This window comes from Miniopterus natalensis, chromosome 20 (genome assembly GCF_054644295.1).
Source record: "Miniopterus natalensis isolate mMinNat1 chromosome 20, mMinNat1.hap1, whole genome shotgun sequence".
In the NCBI taxonomy this organism is placed as follows: Eukaryota; Metazoa; Chordata; class Mammalia; order Chiroptera; family Miniopteridae; genus Miniopterus; species Miniopterus natalensis.
Genome location: NC_142100.1, coordinates 2,374,898 through 2,394,886, shown reverse-complemented (window position 1 = coordinate 2,394,886; position 19,989 = coordinate 2,374,898). Strand labels below are relative to the sequence as shown.

Below are 19,989 nucleotides of genomic sequence, written 5' to 3'. Positions count from 1 at the left end.
GTGGGAAAGGTGAAGACTAGTAGGAGGTACAGATTCCAGTTATAAATAAGGTATGGAAATGTAACATAGTAACTCATATCATAGCTTTGTATGGTGACCGATGTTACTAGGTACATCATGGTGATCACACCATAAGGTACATAAATGTCGAATCACTATGTTGTACACGTGAAACCAATATAATATTGCATGTCGATTATACTTGAATGAGAAACATTACAGGAAAGATTAGGGCTCTTAGCACAGAACCCAGAGCATAGCGAGTGCTGGTGTGTGTTACGGTGCTCAATATCTGCCAGAAAATGTGCCCAGTGAAGAGTAGTTTGAACAATACAGAGGCGAGTTGAATGTTCAAGCATGTTGAGGACTAACGGACTAGATGGCGTTGGCCAGAGCCCAGGGCTTGAATTAGAAACAGTAAGAAAGAGATGGGGAGACCATGCCACAGCCATCCATTAATTTTCTCAGAGCTGCCAGGAACTAGAGTGAATGCAGCCGTCGTGAGGCTGGCAGACAGGGAAACTGGGGATGGCTGACTCAGAGAGAAGGCAGATGGAAACATCCGCCATGTCCCCCTGGTGGCATAGACCCTTCATTTGGACATGCCACGGACTAGACCTGCCCATTTCATCGCCCAGAAGAAGCAGTTGTCCTCCCAGAACCATTTCTGGGAGCACCAGCGTGTCTGCAGTAGGACGGCAGAGCCTGATGATCAGAGTAGGAAGGCAGGACCTCATTGTGCAGGAAACCAGGACACCTTAGAGAGAAGGCAGACGTGTTTGTGGTGATAAAGGTTCTCGCTCCCTGAAGCGGCTGATGAAGCTTCCCTCTAGGGGAGGACACTGTTCCTCTGATGGCTTTCTCTACATGCTGACTAGTTTTCCCTCTGAGCTGCAGCTCGGCTGGTGCCCATGTGTTAGTGTTGACCAAACACCACTCTAGCAACAGAGACACTACCATCTTCCTCACCCTTCTCACTTTTCACAGCACCTGCAAGTCATCTCACTTGAGCCTCAAACTAACTTCAGGTCTGTAGGATGAGTCCTGCCCCCCCCCAGTTTATAGATAGACCAAGTCTTACATTAGCAGAGCCTGCTCTAGAGCTCAGCTCACCTGGCACCAGGACATACCTGCTTTCTCATGTTTTCTCACTAATAGCCTTTCTTTATCTGCAGCCTCTGAGGGTCAGCAGCCAGCCTGGCCCCCAGAAGAGATGCCTCTTTGTGTGTCGGCATGGCGAGAGGATGGATGTCGTGTTTGGGAAGTACTGGCTATCCCAGTGCTTCGATGCCAAAGGTGAGCCAGTAGTGGGTTGGCCGCTCGGCGTTGCTGTACTGATCATGGCCTCCAGGGGGCACAGTCAAGCCACGTTTATGGGGATGGAGTCATTTATGGTTAGGTGGCTGTAGAAAAGCCTGTGATGTGTTACATTCATAACTCCTTCCCTGTTGTCTTGAGTGCAAGGGAAGCGGTAAGTGTTCTTGTCTCCATTCTATAAACTGGGACACCAGGGACCAAAGGGCAAATGTTTTGCCCACAGTCATATGGCAGTCAGGCAGGGACAGGCATCTTGATTCCGTGGCCAGAGTCCCCACCCTTAATTCACCCACATTCACAGTGGTTCCGTTTTCACTTGAGTGGCATGTTTCACATAGGGAGGCTTAGATAGCAGAGGAGGCCCCATGTTAGAGCACCTGGCTACTGTTTTCACTTAAAACCTATCTCTTGTCACATTTGTCAGCAGAATAGAGGGGTGGATTTCAAGACATTCTAACAAAGGAAAAGTGTCAGCCTTGATATTTTCTAGAGAGCGCAATTTAGTCTCTTTGGCCGAACGGAAACAGGCTGTCAGGATCAGCAGTGGAAGTCCTAAGGAAACAAGAACTCACATGGCCTTTGCATGACTTTCTCTAGGCCGCTATATCCGCACCAACCTGAACATGCCTCACAGCTTACCTCAGCGGAGTGGTGGCTTCCGGGATTACGAGAAGGATGCTCCCATCACTGTGTTTGGATGTATGCAAGCAAGACTAGTGGGTAAGTGTCCTGGAGAAGCTGCACAGCTATCCTGGCCACATGCTTCGAATCTTGGCTCTGTGAGTATGCTAGGGCACGTCCTAGGGGCTTCTGTGACTTTTCCACAAGTGGTAAATATCCTCATGGTTCTTACATAACCATTAAGTTTAGGACACTGCATTTGGCACAGGGTTGGTTCACCGAAGTGAACAGCTGTGACTCCTGTTGTAGGAGGATGGCCCAGCGAGGCAGGAGGGCCAGGCCTGGGGTGCAGAGAGGTCAGCACAGGGTGAGCAGCAGGGAACTCTGGTGAGGCTGCGTATATTGAGGCCAGTGGATCCTTTGAAAATGCTCCGTTCTTTGCAGAGAATCTGCCACACGGAGCAGCAGCCTTTCCCATTTGACTGCCTAACATGTATTGATTGGTCACTCTTTGTGCTCGGTACTGTGCTTGGTGTTGGGCATCCATGCATGAGTCCCCACCCTCAGGGAAACAAACTTGTAAGTACATAAATATCTTAGAATGTGGTATTCAAAAATAAAACTATGCACCGGAATTATGGGAGCACAGGGGGACCCAAGATGGCAGTGGAGGAGGTGGAAGCTTCTCTCACCTTCTCCTAGAATCAAGCTGGAATAACAACTAAATTATAGAGCAGTCAACCTGAATAACCAGCTGAAGACCAGCCGAAGAGTCTCATAACCAAGGGTTTACAGAGAAGCCACATCAGGACTGCAGGCAGGGCAGAGACATGAAAAGGGCTGGGCCCAAGGGTGGTGGCTGAGATCCCAGAGGAATGTCTCGGCTGCAAAGGTCCCCCTGAAGAGTGTGGGTCTCAACCCTGTGCCAGGCTCCCCAGCCCACAGCACCAGAGCTGGAAAGAGGAGCCCACATAACATCTGGCTGTGAAAATCAGCAAGGATTCTGTCGACCAGGAAGAGGCAGGAGTCTGCTAAGAAACACAGGAACCCTCTCAAAGAGCTAAACACAAAATCTCATTTGCAGCCACTTACCCTGGACTGCCACAGAGGGAGAGCGGCTTGGAGCAAATGTGGACTTGAGCGTGGCTGCCAAGAGAGTGGAAGGGACAGCCACCAAGATCCCTGTGCTGAGTCCCTCTTTCACACGGCTCACAGCATCTTTCCTGGGGCGAGCACTGCCCTCCATATAGCATCAGGCTGGAGGAATGCAATAGTCACACCTCTTCACTCCCTGTTATCCAGCCCTGCCGAGCTCATGCCAGCCTAGGCCCTCAGTGCACACACCCTTGGACGGCTCTGAAGTGTCCAGACGGCTTCAGGGAGATACTAAGTTGTGTGGCTCTGTGGCATGGGCCATCTTTCCCTCACCTACCTAGCCCCACTGGCACTACCCTTTCCTGTGCAGAGCCTTCCCTTCACATGGCCAAATCCTGGCCTCATTGGGCCTGATGAACGCTGCTGGCCTCACCTTCACATCCCTGAGACTATGCCCCAAAACAAAGGTTAGCAGGCACACAGCAGGTGGCAGCTGGCTTTGGTGAACCCTGAAACTTTTGCTGCGCAGCCTCTGATGCAGCATCTGCTGAGCTTGAACCTGTATCAGTCTTGTGAACACCACTCCCACCTAACTGTTGACTCACTGAGAACCTGCTCTCGTCTCACCAGAGGCTCTGACGATGACAGCCTAACATGCAGCCGACCGGCAAAGGCAGGCAGAGGAAGGCCTCGGGGTGCCTTGGGCCTTCTGCTAACCAGTCCACGGGGTTCAGTAGATTAATAGAGTATAAAAAATACAAGAGATCAATGACAATAAGAGCTGGTTCTTGAAAAAGATAAACAAGATTGATACACCTTTAACCAGACTCATCAAGAAAAAGAGGATCCAAATAAATAAAACCATAAATGAAAGAGGACAACTTACAACACCACAGAATTATAAAGAATTACAAGAAAATATTACAAACAACTATATGCCAACAAATTGGACAATCTGGAAAAAATGGATAAATTCCTAAAACATACAATCTCCCAAGACTGAGTCAAGAAGAAAGAGAAAATTTAAACAAATCTATTACAATCAACTAAATGAAATAGTAATAAAAAAACCCAAAAACTACCAACAAACAAAAGTCCTGGACCAGATGCCTTCACAGTTGAATTTCACCAAACATTCAAAGAAGAGCTAACACCTGTCCTCAAACTGTTCCAAACATTTCAAGAGGATGGAAGTCTCCCAGCCTCATTTTACGGAGCCAGCATTATCCTGCTTTAAAAACCAGATAAAGACACTATAAAGAAAGAAAATTATAGCCTATGTCCCTTTGGAATATAGATGCAAAAATCCTCAACAAAGTATTAGCAAACCATGTTCATCAATATGTCAAATCATTCACCATGATCAAGTGGGATTGATTCCTGGGATGCAAGGTTGGTACAATACCCACAAATCAGTTAACATGATGTGTCACATACGCGAAGTGCAGGATATAAATCATATAATTATATCAATAGATGCAGAAAAAACTTGACAAAATCCAGCACCCACTTCTGATAAAATCTCTCAGCAAAGAGGAAATAGAGGAAATATACCTCAACATAATAAAGGCCAATATGACAGACCCACAGCCACCATCATACTCAGCAGAGAAAAACTAAAAGCATTTCCCTTAAGATCAGGCACAAGACGGGTGTTCGCTTTCACCACCCTTATTCAACACAGTGCTGGAAGGACGAGCCACAGCGATCAGACAAGAAGAAATAAAACGCATCCAAATTGGAAAGGAGGAAGTAAAACTGTCATCATTTACAAGTGACATGATACTGTATATAGAGAACCCTAAAGATTTCATCGAAAAATTACTAGAACCTCTAAATGAATTCCACAAAGTAGCAGGATTCAACGTAAATATTCAGAAGTTGGTTTCATTTTCGTACACTAATAATGAACTATCAGAAAGGGAAACTAAGAAAATCTCATTTACAGTTTCCTCACACCAATAAAATACCTAGGAATAAATTTAACCAAGGAGCTAAATGACTTATACTCAGAAATTTATGAGATGATGAAGAAAGAAATTGAAGATATAAATGAAAGCACATACCATGTTCATGGATTGGAAGACTTAACATCATTAAAATGTCCATACTACCCAAAGCAACGTATAGATTCAGTGTTATTTTGATCTAAAGGACAATGGTTTTTTTCACAGAACTAGAACAAATAATCCAAAAATTTATGTGGAACCACAAAAGACCCCAAATAGCCTCGGCAGCCTTGAGAAAGAGGAACAAATGTGCAGGTATCACACTGTATGCTACAAGTTCTTCGTAATCAAAACAGCATAGTACTGGCCTGAAAACAGACATAGAGATCAGTGGAACAGAATGGAAAGCCCAGAAATAAGCCCACGCCTACCTTTATGGTCAGTTAATATTTGACAAAGGAGGCCAGGACATGCAATTGGGTAAAGACAGTCTATAGATACCTGCAAAAAAATGAAAGTAGTCCGCCTTCTTACACTATATGCAAGAATAAACTCAGAATGGATTAAACATTTAAAAGTAAAACTGGAAACCATAAAACTTTTAGAAGTAAACACAAGCAGTAAAATCTCTGACATTTATTTTAGCAATATATATTTCTGATATATCTCCTTCAGTAAGGGAAGCAAAAAAAAATAATAATAAATGGGCCTACATCAAACTAAAGGGTTTTTTGCACAGCAAAGGAAACCATCAACAAAACAAAATGACAGCCTACTTAATGGGAAAATATTTTTGCCAATGATACATTGGATAAGGGATTAATGTCCAAAATTTATAAAGAACTCATACAACTCAACACTGAAAAAAACCAGCCCGATTAAAAAATGGGCAGAGGGTGTTATGACTGGGCCGTGCAGTCGGTTGGAGGGTCGTCCATACACCAAAGGGTTGCGGGTTTGACTCCCTGTCGGGCACATTCCTAGGTTTCTGGTTCGATCCCCAGTTGGGGCATGTATGGGTGGGAACCAGTCAGCGTTTCTCTTTCACGTTGACGTTTCCCTCTTTCTCTGTCTCCCCTCCTCTAAAATCATTAAACACGTATCCTCCAATGAGGATAAAAACCCAGTGGGAAGGGGCCTAGTAGACTCTTCTCAAGAGAGGAAGTCAGATGCCCAGCAGACCTATGAGCAGGTGCTCAGAGTCACTCACCATCAGAGAGGTGCAAGGGAAAACCACAGTGAGGCCCCACCGCACATCTGTCACAATGACAGTCATCAGTAGATGAACCAACAAGAGTTGGCGAGGGTGTGGAGCAAGGGGAGCCCTGCGCCCTGCTGGGGGGAATGCAGACTGGGGCAGCCACTGAGGAAAACAGTGTGGAGGTTCCTCAAAAAATTAAAAATGGAGCTGCTTTATGATCTAGCGATTCCACTTCTGGGTATATATCCCAAAAACCCAAAACACTAATTTGAAAGAATATAAACGCCCCTATGTTCATTGCAGCATTATTTACAATAGCCAAGATACGGAAGTAGCCCAGTGTCCATCAAAGGACAAGTGGATAAAGAAGAGTTGGTATATTTACACAGTGGAGTATTACTCAGCCTCCCAAAATTGAATCTCACCTTTTGCGACAGCATGTGCGAACCTAGAGGGTTTTATACTAAGTGAAATGTCAGAAAAAGACAAATACCATATGATTTCACTTATATGTGAAATCTGCAGAACACAGTAAAATGAACAAACAAAATAGAAACAGACTCACAAGACACAGAGAACAGACTGATGGCTGCCAGAGGGGTGGTGGTTTGAGGGGACTGGGTGGAAAAGGTGAAGGGATTGAGAAGTCCAGATTGGTGGTTACAAAACAGTCTTGAGGATGTAAAGTACAGATAGGAAACATAGTCAATAATATTGTAATAACTGTGTGCAGTGCTGGGTGGGTGCAAGAAATATCTGGGGAACACTTTGTAAAATGTATGGTTGTCTAACACTATGCTGTACACCTGAAACTAATGCAAATTGATATTGAATGTAAACCTTAATTGAAAAACAAAATTTAAAAAGACTAACTGATTTCACCCTTTTAACTAAATGATAAAAGAATCATGGGAGCACAAAAAAGACACAGCAAGGGGAAGAGGGTGAGCTGAGACCCGAGTCACAGCCAGCTGGGTGAAGGGGGAGGGGAGGGAGGCAGTTTCCGGGGAAGAGCAGCATAAAGTCAGGGAAGGGAAGCAGCACTGGGAGTGTGGAGGAAACAGCCTGTCTTGTTTCTCGACTGTAGATCGTGAGTGGGGAGCAGGTGAGGCTGGAAGATGAATGAAGGCAAGTCTGTGGAAGATGTTGACCACTATTAAGGTGTTTGGACTTTACCCAGTGGAGGGAAGAACTGGATTCCATGAGGAGAGTGTTGAATTACCGGGTCCAAGAACATGACAAGTTGAAACCTTGTTTAGCACAGAATAAAATTAAGTCAAGACCTAATTTCCAGAATATAAACCCTACTTTTATCACCAACTTGAAATCAGAGCATTATCCTGGTTCTAGATCTCTCCTCGGTGGACGTTTTGCCACTTGTTAGCACCAGAGAGAGGAAAGAAAAAGACAAGGAGTCTTTTGGCTTCTTTTCCTAGAAACAGACCTCTCTCTATGAAGGGATTTGTTGGAAACAAAGGAGGCAGAAGCTGCTGGCTTCTGTGATCCCTCCCTGAAAAAGAGAGGTTAGCAGGGTCTCCTGCCTCCTCGCCCACACTGAGGGTCCAGCTGAGGCTGAGCCCATCAGGTTGATCCTTTGGTTTTCTTTGCAGGCGAAGCCTTATTAGAAAGTAACACCATCATTGACCACGTCTATTGTTCCCCATCCCTGCGCTGCGTTCAGACTGCACACAACATCTTGAAAGGTAAGACTTGGTAAAGGTCAGCGAGTCCATCCTTCTGTCTCCAGGCTGCCCTACACCTCAGTTGTCCTAGACTCGTGGGACATTAGCCCAGTGACAGCTTCAAGTTGGGGATTTTTAGCAATGATTCTTTTGGAAGATGCCTCTACAAGAGTCCCCAAACCATATTCTAGCAGCATAAGTGTAATCAAAGAAAGCATACAAATAATTTTTTTTCTTGAAAATTTTTCTTGGTGAGTTGTAGGCATGTAGAGTACTGTTATCTGGCAATAATTTGGAACCTGGAGCACAGGGACGGTGAGGTCACTCTCCCAGGGTGCCGTGCGCCTCCTTTCCCGGGGGCAGTGTCTCTCCAAGGGTCCTGCACATCACGTTTCTTTAGGGGAATGACTCTAACAGCACCCCTGCTATACAGGTACTCAGCTTTCACCCTAAAACCCACGGAAGCTCGCGTTCTAGGAATCACCTTTCCATTTCACTGGAAAGAAAACTGAGAGAAACAACGTTGGACTGTACTTACACCAGACAAACGAAGGGCCAGAAATAGCCGACCCAGCAAAGAATTTGCACTGTATTTGAGACTCCTGTTGTTTAGTCTTAAGTAAACCAGAATATATTTACATATGTAAATGCATTATGTATTAAATTTGCATAGAAAAACTTGGCTTAGGGCACTATAAAGAGAGTTGAGCAGGGACTATTCCTACTCTGCGGGTCATTACACTTTGATAAAACATGAAACTGTGTCCTGGCACTTGTAAGTATTCAACACGGGATATTCTGATAGAGAAAATGAATAATTTACACGACATTGAAATACAGTGTAAGCTGTTGTAGACTGTGGATGCTAAGAGAATCTCCGAAGTTTCTTCATGAGGCTTCTTGGAACTTACTTTAGAAAAAGGAATTGTTGTAAGCACAGCACTGTGTGAGTTACGAGGGCAATGACTGTGGTTTTTCCAAAACCACACACCCCTTCAAGCCAGCGTGTATCCTGTTCCGGTGCTGTGGCCTCAGTGTTACACTCATATATCTGTAACTCACAAAGACGAAAAACCCGGTCCAAACGCACATGCTCCCACTTTCTTTTCTCTGTATATAGTATCCGGTTGAAAAGAGGGTGGAAGATTGACCAGGATTTTATAACCATTTGGCCTCTACTCACTTTTTCACTGAGAACATAATGGCGTTTCCTTCACCTTCATTTTCTCTCACCTCCAAGGTTTACAACAAGAAAACCACTTGAAGATCCGTGTAGAGCCTGGCTTATTTGAGTGGACAAAATGGGTCCCTGGGAGCACGTTGCCTGCGTGGATACCTCCGTCAGAGTTAGCTGCGGCCAACCTGAGTGTTGATACAACCTACAGGTAACCCTCTGAGCCGCTGTCTCCTGGGGCCGATGTGGAAGGATGTCCCTCGCAGGCCAGGCTGCAAAGGAAGGGAAGGGCCAGACCACCCGCAGGAGTTATCACGTTGCTAGAAGGCAGGCTATGGTTTCAAACACCAAAGCTGCAGGAAGCCAGAATTCCCTTGTGTCTGCCTTACTCTAGATTATACCCCCACATGTTGGGTTTTCCTGACTTGATTCTACCTCTCCCAGGGAGAGAAACACTGTGCGTGCCAGGAGCAGCCCCAGCCAGTGGGGAGGCGCTTCCAGCAGCTTGCTGGGAGATAAGGGAGATGACCACATCTTACCTTAAATTGTCCTATTTAATTGTTCAAAGCAGCTTTTATTGATTTTAGAAAGAGGAAGGGGGGGAGAGAGAGAAAAATATCAATGTCAGAGAAACATGGTTCAGTTGCCCCCCGCATGCACCCCAACTGGGGATCAAACCTGCACCTGTGTATGTGCCCTGACCAGGAATCGAGCCTGCCACCTTCTGGTGCACAGGATGACCCTCCGGCCAACTGAACCACACCAGCCAGGGCTCAAAGCATTTTTAATTCTCTTTATCTCATTTATTATTGCCGTAACCCTAGAATGTACACAAGCCACTTTTATGTATAAGAGAATGCAAGTGGCTTTGCCTGAAAGTATACGTTTAGTGGACACATATCACAGTAATAACAACAATAACTCTTATTGGTCATTTTCTGCAGGTGAAGAACTGTGTAATCTCCTTTAGCGTCTTCTCTTTCCCAGTCCTTTGCTTTTTTTCCACTGCACCAGACTGTGCTAGGGTTAAAAAGAAGTGTTTGTACATTGCTCACGAGTGAATAATCCACATGTAAACAATTCACAATTGACAATAATAATATAGTTACATTAACTGTCAGAAACCCCTGCGGACATTTGTATATTGTCTTTGAGAGGGCCAGCTAGTCACAACTGCTATAGTGGGAAATTAAGTTCATATACTTTGGAATTTGGAACAAGTGACCAATATAAGCAGAGATTTCTTCCTTGTGATATCTCTTGACCTCTCGTTTCAAAAGCCTCTCAAACCGCAATAAGCCATTGAAGTTTCTGGCTAAGGTTGAAGAGAACATCTTTTCCCCATGCTTATTTTCCGGCTCGCAAACAAGACTTCAGATAGCCCCATACATAATTAATGTGCACTACCTCTTCCTGCTTAAAAGAATTTGCATTCCTCAAAAATAAAACTAAATTAATCAGATTTTGTCCTGTCCACACTATGGCCACTGATTTTTTTATTCTTTGAGGAAAACAGCAATGAAATATTGTTCCCATGCCAACAGTCACCATCTTTTTGGCCTGGAAAGAGGGTGAATTACTGCCAACACTGGTAAAATGATTTTCTTCACCACCCAGCACCTCCCAGGCCAACTTGGGCCCGCTATGTCTTCAGCTTTTTTCTTAAGTGGGTCCTGCAATTCTTCCCAAGCTGATTTACAGATGTCTCCAGAATAATTCTTTCTGAGCCTTTGAACACATGCAGGCACACACCCAGGCACACACAGATACCCACCCACACCTAGACACCCAGGCACACATACACAGGTACAGACATACACCCAGGCACACACAGACCACATACACAGGCCCACACAGACTACATACACAGGCACACATAGACCACACACCCAGGCACACATAGACCACATACACAGGCCCACACAGACACACACCCCGTCAGCAGTCCAAGCAGAGTGATGAATGTCAGGACCCTGGGAGTCAGAACATTGTCCTTATTGCACATTTTCTTTTCCTCTAGAGAAAATAAAAATTCAATCATTTTGTGTTTAAGAGGGGAAAAAAGCCCCTAATTGTATAAGTCAGTTGAGAAAGTCAGTAATTTACCACATGCTTTTACCACAAAATTGAGGTAAGTTTTCTCTGAAATTAGTTATGTGGGAGTGGGCCTTGGAAGCAGGCAGAGGTGCAGATGACTGAAGAGGCACAGTGAAGGTGAGGACTGCTGTCCAAGGCCTTACAGATCAAGCAAGATCTGTTTGAAGAGCCCTGCCACCTTAGAACAGGAGGGAGGCAGGACTGAAGCCAGGTGAAGGGAAACGCACCAAGCTGGTGACTAATATCCAAATGTCACGTCATCCCCAGGCAGCAAGACCCAGCCTGTGCGCGGGGTGTAGAAAGCATCCCCAGTCTTGGGGAGCTGGGCCCCAAGGAGCAAGGCCAAAAAAATACATGTACAGCAGTTGGATGGAGCTTCAGAATGGGGTCCTGGCTGGACGGAGTAGGAAATGGGGGAGGCGTGGATCTGGAGTGATAGAGGGGCAATGACTCAAGCTTTGATGTGGGGCTCAAGGCAGAAGCCCAGACCCAAGCAAAGTGAGGCGGACAGAGTTTATTGGGGAAACTAATGTTGCAGGGATGGTGCCTGAGTACCCAGAGCTCAGGGTTCTGGGTCTAGTTGGTGTTTGGAGGCCCACCTGACTCTGGGTACAGCACATGTGTCCTGCAGGTGTGGCTGGAGCATGACACATGCCACTGACAGGGGTGAGAAATATTTGACTCTGTCCCATGCCATCAGGACTGGTGGCTCAGACATGAAAGCCACTCATAGGTTCAATTTCAAGTCAAGAACTGCCAAAGGCAAGAGCTGGCCAGGAGGAACTGGATCCCCAAGCCCACCTGCTCTTTACTTAACACCAGTCTCATACATTACAATGTGGTTTCACCTGAAATGACTGTCTGGACCTTACAAAGAGGCCTTTTCTCGTGGGGAAGTGGGTGCATCTGGACCAGGCGACATAGTGGTAATAGACCTGGATGTGAGGTTTGGATGGGGAGAGAGGGTTTGTTCCAGAACAGTGAGGTGCAGCCTCAATCAGCGGTGACTCGTGCCTTCCCCAGCTGAGTGCTGTGAGAGTCAGAGGACTGTCTCCTGGGAGGAGGACGTTTGCTGAGAGAACGTTCTGTAGGTGAGGGCAGGGGCCCTTCAGGTGGAACAACATTCTTCCTCTCTGGACAGTGAACACAGGTGCACAGGGGGCAGCCCTGAGGAGGACACTGTCAAAAGTGGTCCAACGTGGAGGCTTTGATCTCAGGCCCAAGTTCAAAAATAGGCTCTAAGAGTTGCCAATGGCATAAGCATAGGCAAGTCATCTGCAGCCTTTCTGAGCCTCAGTTTTGTCATCCATAAACTCAGGATGTGCAAAAGGGTTGCTGGAAGGGTTATATTCAGAGACTGCAAGAGGCACTCTGCACAGAGCCTGACACATGGGAATCCTCCAGTAAGTCTTTGTAGTAATAATAGTGGTAGTAGCAGCAGTAATGTATTCTGATCAAGATTTCGTGTGAATTCACTTTGAGAACTCACTACCACCTCCACCCACCGTGCTCTAAATATCAAAAATGAAAGATAAGGAAACAAAAAATATGACATAGTTGTATTTAAAAACAAGATAAATATCTCATAGACCAGAAATTCTAAGTAGTAAAGGGACCTAATATCTGCATTTAAAACCTATTCTACAACTCCCCAACTCATTTTTCAAGGCCTGCTTTACCCTGATACCAAAGCCAGATAAGAACACCTCAAGAAAGGAGAACTACAGATTAATATTCCTGATGATCATTGATGTGAAAATTCTCAACAAAACATTAACCAACCAAATCAACATATTAAAAGGATCACACATCACCATCCAGTGGCATTCAAGGGTGGTTCAACACGAAAATCAATAAACATGATGCACCACTTTAGTAGGATAAAAGATAAATGATCATCTCAATAGATGCAGGAAAAAATTAGACAAAATACACCATCCTTTCATGATAAAAATGCTCAACAAATTGGGTATAAAAGAAACAGGAATCAACATAATAAAAGCCATATATGACAAGCCCACAGCTAACATCATACCCATTGGTGAAAGCTTTTTCTCTAATATTGGGAACGAGGTAAGGATGCCCACACGTCTCACTCCAGTTACAGTACTAAGAGTCCCAGCCAGAGAAATCAGGCAAGAAGAGAAATGAAAGTCATCCCAATGGAAAAGAGAGAGAAGTAAAATGTCTTGTTTGCAGATGACAGGATGTATTGAAAATCCTGAGATCACCATAGAATTGTCAGAACTGCTCAGCAAATTCAGCAACGTTGCAGGACAGAAAGTCAACATTCAGAAATCAATCGTTTTTCTATACACTAACAATGAGAGTTCTGAAAATAAAATAAAATAGTCCCATTCACAGTAGCATCAACAACAATATAATACTTAGGAATGAATTTAACCAAGGAGGTGAAATATCTATACACTGAAAGCTGTAAGACTTTGATGAAAGAAGCTGAAGACACAAATACAAAGATATCCCATGCTCACGAATTGGGAGAATTAATATTGTTAAGCTCTCTGTAACACCCAAAGGCATCTATAGGTTAAATGCAATGTCTATCAAAATTCCAATTATGTTATTTACACAAATAGAAAAACCAATCCTAAAATTTACACGGAACCACAAAAAGAGGCATTACACTCCTGATTTCAAACTATACTACAAAGCTGTACTAATCAAAACAATGTACTACTGGTATAAAAATAGATGTATAACCCAGTGGCACAGACTTGAAAAAAAAAAAAAAGCCCAGAAATAAACCCTTGAATATATACTCAACTAGTATTTGACAAGGGAGCCAAAAATACTCAATGAGGAAAAGATAGACTCTTTAATATATGGTGTTGGAAAACTGAATAACCACATTCAGAAGAATGAAATTGGACCCCAGTTTTACATCACTCACAAAAATTAACTAAAAATGGATTAAAAATGTAAACATAAGAGCTGAAACCATAAAAATTTTTAAAGGAAGTATAGGAAGAAAACTGCTTAACATTGATCTTGGCAATGATTTTTTTGGATACAACACCAAAAACACAGGAAACAGAAGTCAAAATTAGTAAGTGGATTACATCAAACTAAAAGACTTCTATAGAAACAAGCAACCAAATAAAAAGTCAACCTACAAAGTAGAAAATATTTGCAAATCATATACTTCATAAGGTCTTAATAGAGAAAATACATAAGGAACTCATACAGCTCAATAGTAAAATGAAAGCAGTGTGATTAAAATGTGGGTAGAGGCTTTCCTGACCTGCACCAGGCTTGGTACTGGTGAAAGCTGGCCTTGGTGTGCAGCTTTGCTGCTTTCACACTCACCCAGGCCTAGCAGAGGCAACCACCAAACGTGGATTGCTTTGAAACTCCTAACAGGTAGCCCAGGGCTGGTCGCAGGCAACATTTGACATTAACCTGCACTAGAGGCCTTCCCAAGAGGCCCCAGAACCAACACACCTGTGGCAGGATTCAGACCACATCAGAGCACAACCCAATTACCTCCACAAGTGGCACACCCAAAGGAAGCTCTCAGGAGGCATCAGATCCCACTGGGACAAATTCCACTTCATGTGGTCAGCCTCCACACAGCAGTTAGTACAGTGTGGTCTGGGTCAGTTCTCACAGTCAGCCAGCCTGAGCGCCAACCCCACCCACAAAAGGGGCAAAAACAATCAAGACTCAACTACCACAGGAAGGCTCACATAATTCACACAAGGGACACTCCTGGCGAATGTAGTTCAGGTAATCAGAGACTGTGCCACTGAGCCCCACGGAACACCTACTACCAAGACTGGGAGACAGCAGATCTACTTAACACACAGAAACAAGTACAGAAAGGCACTCAAAATGGGGAAACAAAGAGATATGACCTAAAATAAAAGAACAGGAGAAATCCTCAGAAAAAAGAATTAAATGAATTGGAGGCAATCTACCAGAAACAGAGTTCAAAACAGTGGTTATAAGGATGCCCAATGAACTTAGGGGAAGAATGGATTAATTTAATGAGAACTGCAGCAAAGAGATAGTAAGCATGAAAAGGACATAGAAAACAAAAAAAAAGAGCCAGTCAGAAATGAAGAACACAATATCTAAAATGAAGAACATTCTAGAAGGAGTAACAGCAGGTTAGATGAAGTAGGGATTGAATCAGCAATTTGAAAGACAAGGTAGCAGAAGAAACCCAATGAAAGCAGCAAAAACAGAATAATTAAAAATATGTGTGTGTGTGTGTGTGTGTGTGTGTGTGTGTGTGTGTGTGTATTTAAGGGAGAGGGGGAGAGAGAGACAGAAACAGTGATGAGAGAGAGTCATCAATCAGCTGCCTCCTGCACTCCCCCTACCAGGGATCTAGCCTACAACACAGGCATGTGCCCCGACATAATTTTTTTAAAAAATAGAATAGTTTATGGGATCCCTGGGACAACATGAACATAATAGCATCTGCACCATAGGGTACCAGAAGGATTTTTTTAAGAAGAAAAAGCAGAAGAACAAAATATGAATAATAAAATGTCAATAAATGTGTACCTATCAATAATCACATTAAATGTAAATGAGTTAAATGCTCCAATCCAAAAACTTAAGTAGCTGAATGGATTAGAAAACAAGGCCCATATATATGCTGCCTGCAGGAGACTCACTTCATATCAAAAGACAAACACAGACCGAAAGTAAAGGAATGGATTAAGGTAGTTCATATGAATGGAAACTAAAAAATAAGCTCGGGTAGCAATGTATATGTCAGACAAAATTAGACTTTAAAACAAAGGATATAAAAGAGACAAAGAAGGTCATTACATAATATTAAAAGGATCAATCTGACAAGCGGATATAATCCTTGTAAACATTTATGCACCCAACATAGGAGCCCCTAAATCATTAAGCAAATACTGATAGACATAAAGGGAGAAAGTGACAATAACACAGTTATAGTACAGGACTTGAACACCACATAGACATCAATGGATAGATCTTCCAGGCAGAAAATCAACAAGAAAATGGTGACCTTAAATGACACACTAGACCAGGTGGACTTAATTGACATTTTCAGAACATTACACCCCAAAGCAGCAGAATATACATTCTTTTCAAGGGGACATGCAACATTTTCCAGGATAGACTACATGTTAGGACACAACAAATCTCAGTAAATTTAAGAAGATTGGCATCATATCAAGCATCTTCTCTGAACACAGTGGTATAAAACTTGAAATCAAAAGACAAAAAGTAAAAAATACACAACCACATGGTGGCTAAATAACAGGTTACTAAAAAAATTAATACGTTAACAATGAGATTAAGGAAGAAATCAAAAGATACCTTGGGACAAATGAAAATGAAAACACAACAACCCCAAATCTATGGGACACAACAAAAGCAGTCCTCAGAGGGAAATTCATAGCAATACAGGCCTACCGAAAAAACACACAAGAAAAATCTCAAATATGCAATCTAACCTAACACCTAAAGGAACTAGAAAAACAACAGACAAAGCCCAAAGTTAGTGAGGGAAAGAAATATTAAGTATCAGAGTGAACATAAATGAAAGAGAATCTAAAGAAAATACAAGAGATCAATGACAATAAGAGCTGGTTGTTGGAAAAGATAAACGAGATTGATACACCTTTAACCAGACTCATCAAGGAAAAAGGGAGAGGATCCAAATAAAACCATAAATGAAAGAGGAGAACTAAAATATTACAAACAACTATATGCCAACAAATTGGACAATCTGGAAAAAGTGGATAAATTCCTAGAAACATGCAATCTCCCAAGACTGAGTCAAGAAGAAGAAAAAATTTGAATGGACTGATGATAATCAACAAAAATTGGAACAGTAATAAAAAAACTACCAACAACAAAAGTCCTGGACCAGATGCCTTCACAGTTGAATTTTACCAAAGAAAGAAGAGCCAACACCTGTCCTCAAACTATTCCAAACATTTCAAGAGGATGGAAGTCTCCCAGCCTCATTTTACGGAGCCAGCATTATCCTGCTTCCAAAACCAGATAAAGACACTATAAAGAAAGACAATTATAGGCCTATAGATGCAAAAATCCTCAACAGAGTATTAGCAAACCAAGTTCAGCAATACATTAAATAGGCCATTCACTAAGACCAAGTGGGATTGATTCCTGGGGTGCAAGGCTGGCAGAGTCCCTACAGATCAATCATGATGCGTCACATCCGCGAAGTGCAGGACAAAGACCACATGAGCACATCACTAGGTGCAGAAACAGCATTTGACAAAACCCAGCTCCCATTGATGATAAAAACTCAGCAAAGTGGGAATAGAAGGAACGTAATAAGAGCCAATATGACAGACCCACAGCCACCATCATACTCAGCAGAGAAAAGCTAAAAGCATTTCCCTTAAGATCAGGCACAAGACGGGTGTTCGCTTTCACCACCCTTATTCAACACAGTGCTGGAAGGACGAGCCACAGCGATCAGACAAGAAGAAATAAAACGCATCCAAATTGGAAAGGAGGAAGTAAAACTGCCATCATTTGCAGGTGACATGATACTGTATATAGAGAACCCTAAAGATTTCATCAAAAAATTACTAGAACCTGTAAATGAATTCCACAAAGTAGCAGGATTCAACGTAAATATTCAGAAGTCGGTTTCATTTTCATACACTAATAATGAACTATCAGAAAGGGAAACTAAGAAAACAATCTCATTTACAGTTGCCTCACACCAATAAAATACCTAGGAATAAATTTAACCAAGGAGCTAAATGACTTATATTCAGAAATTTATGAGACTATGAAAAAAAAATTGAAGATATAAATGAAAGCACATACCAGGCTCATGGATTGGAAGAATTAACATCATTAAAATGTCCATACTACCCAAGGCAACGTATAGAGTCAATGTTATTTTGATCTAAAGGACAATGGTTTTTTTCACAGAACTAGAACAAATAATCCAAAAATTTATGTGGAACCACAAAAGACCCCAAATAGCCTCGGCAGCCTTGAGAAAGAGGAACAAACGTGCAGGTATCACACTGTATGCTACAAGTTCATAGTAATCAAAACAACATAATACTGGCATGAAAACAGACATAGAGATCAGAGGAACAGAATGGAGAGCCCAGAAATAAACCCACGCCTACCTATATGGTCAATTAGTATTTGACAAAGGAGGCCAGGACATGCAAACGGGTAAAGACAATGTATTCCACAAATGATGTTGGGAAAATTGGACAGATACCTGCAAAAAAATGAAACTAGACCATCTTCTTACACCATTTGCAAGAATAAACTCAAAATAGATTTTAAAAGACTTACAAGTAAGATAGTAAACCATAAAACTTTTAGACTAAAACAGAGTCAGTAAAATCTCTGACATTTCTTTTAGCATTACTTTTTTCTGATATATCTCCTGAGTAAGGGAAACAAAGGAAAAAATAAACAATTGGGACTACATCAAACTAAAATGTTTTTGCATAGCAAAGGAAACAATCCTGCTTATTTGGAAAGGAAAAAAGACAACCTATTTAATAGGAGAAGATATTCACCAATGATACATTGGATAGGGGGTTGATATCCAAAGTTTATAAAGAACTCATACAACTCAATACCAAAAAAAGAAAGGAAAAACAATCCAATTACAAAATGGGCAGATACTGAATACACACTTCTCCGAAGGGGACATACAGATGGCCAGTAGACTATGAAAAGATGCTCAGTGTCACCAATCATCAGAGATGCAAATTAAAATGACAATGAGATGTCACCTCACACCTGTCAGAATGGCTATAAATCCACAAACAACAAGTGCTGGCCAGGGTGCGGAGAAAAGGGGGCCCTGGTGCACCATTGGGATGGGACTAGTGGAGCCACTGTGGAAACAGCATGGAGGGCTCTGGCCAGTTCGCTCAGTGGTTAGAATGCCGGCCGACGGACTGAAGGGTCCCGGGTTCGATTCCAGCCAAAGCCATATACTCCGGTTTCGGCTCCACCCCAGCAGGGGAGAGAGCAGAGACAACCAGTCGGTGTCTCTCTCTGCTCCTTCCACTCTCCCTGAGAAGCAATCGAAGAAAATATCTCAGGGTGAGGATTTTAAAAAAAGAAAACAGTGTGGAAGGTCCTTAAAAAATTAAAAGTGGAACTGCCTTAGATCCAGAGATCCCACTCCTGGGCATATATTTGAAGAAACTCAAGACGCTCGTTCTAAAGAATATACGCGCCCGGTGTTCATGCGGTGTGGACAGGAGCCCGGGTGCGGAAGCCGCCCCAGTGCCCGTCGGACGGCTGCTAAAGGAGGTGGTTCGTGCCTGCAGTGGACTATGACTTAACAGAGAACGAAGTCTTACCGTTTTGACGGTCTCGATGGCCCTAGCGAGTATTACGCTAAGTGAGAGAATTCAGAAAAAGACCAATACCAGACGGTTCCACTTACATGTGACATCCGAAGAACAGAATAAATGAACAAACAAAATAGAGACTCATAGATACAGAGGGAGGCCTGATGGTTGCCAGAGGAGAGGTGGGTTGGGAGCTGGGTGGGAAAGGTGAAGGCTGCAGGCAGGATAAGTGGCAGTTACGAAGCAGTCACGGGCTGTCAGGCACAGCACAGGGATCCAGTCTACTGCTGTAAGGACTCCGCATGGTGCTGGGAAGGCACTGGAAATATTGGGGGGTCACTTTTAAAATATGTGATTGTCTGACCACTGTGCTGTACACCTGAAACCAATGCAAAATGATAATGAATATGTACTCTCATTGAGAAATAAAATTTAAATTTAAAAAATTGACGGAAGGACTGAATAGGTATTTTTTCAAAGACATACAAATAGCTCACAAGGACATGGTGCTTGTACATCAATAATGTGC

At 43.1% G+C, this 19,989-nt stretch overlaps 1 protein-coding gene across 2 annotated transcripts in view; it reads left to right on the top strand.

Annotated features, from left to right (window-relative positions):
• Positions 1 to 19,989, top strand: part of UBASH3B (ubiquitin associated and SH3 domain containing B) — a 134,877-nt gene that overhangs the window by 109,727 nt on the left and 5,161 nt on the right. For both annotated transcript variants that reach the window (XR_015716191.1, XM_087828347.1), the window contains exons 8-11: positions 1,176 to 1,296; positions 1,915 to 2,037; positions 7,794 to 7,886; positions 9,106 to 9,250. Coding sequence is in view for 1 of the 2 variants with exons in the window: in XM_087828347.1 (XP_087684473.1) it covers positions 1,176 to 1,296; positions 1,915 to 2,037; positions 7,794 to 7,886; positions 9,106 to 9,250 (482 nt within the window). In the remaining variant the exon portion in view is untranslated. The remainder of the gene's footprint in view (positions 1 to 1,175; positions 1,297 to 1,914; positions 2,038 to 7,793; positions 7,887 to 9,105; positions 9,251 to 19,989) is intronic.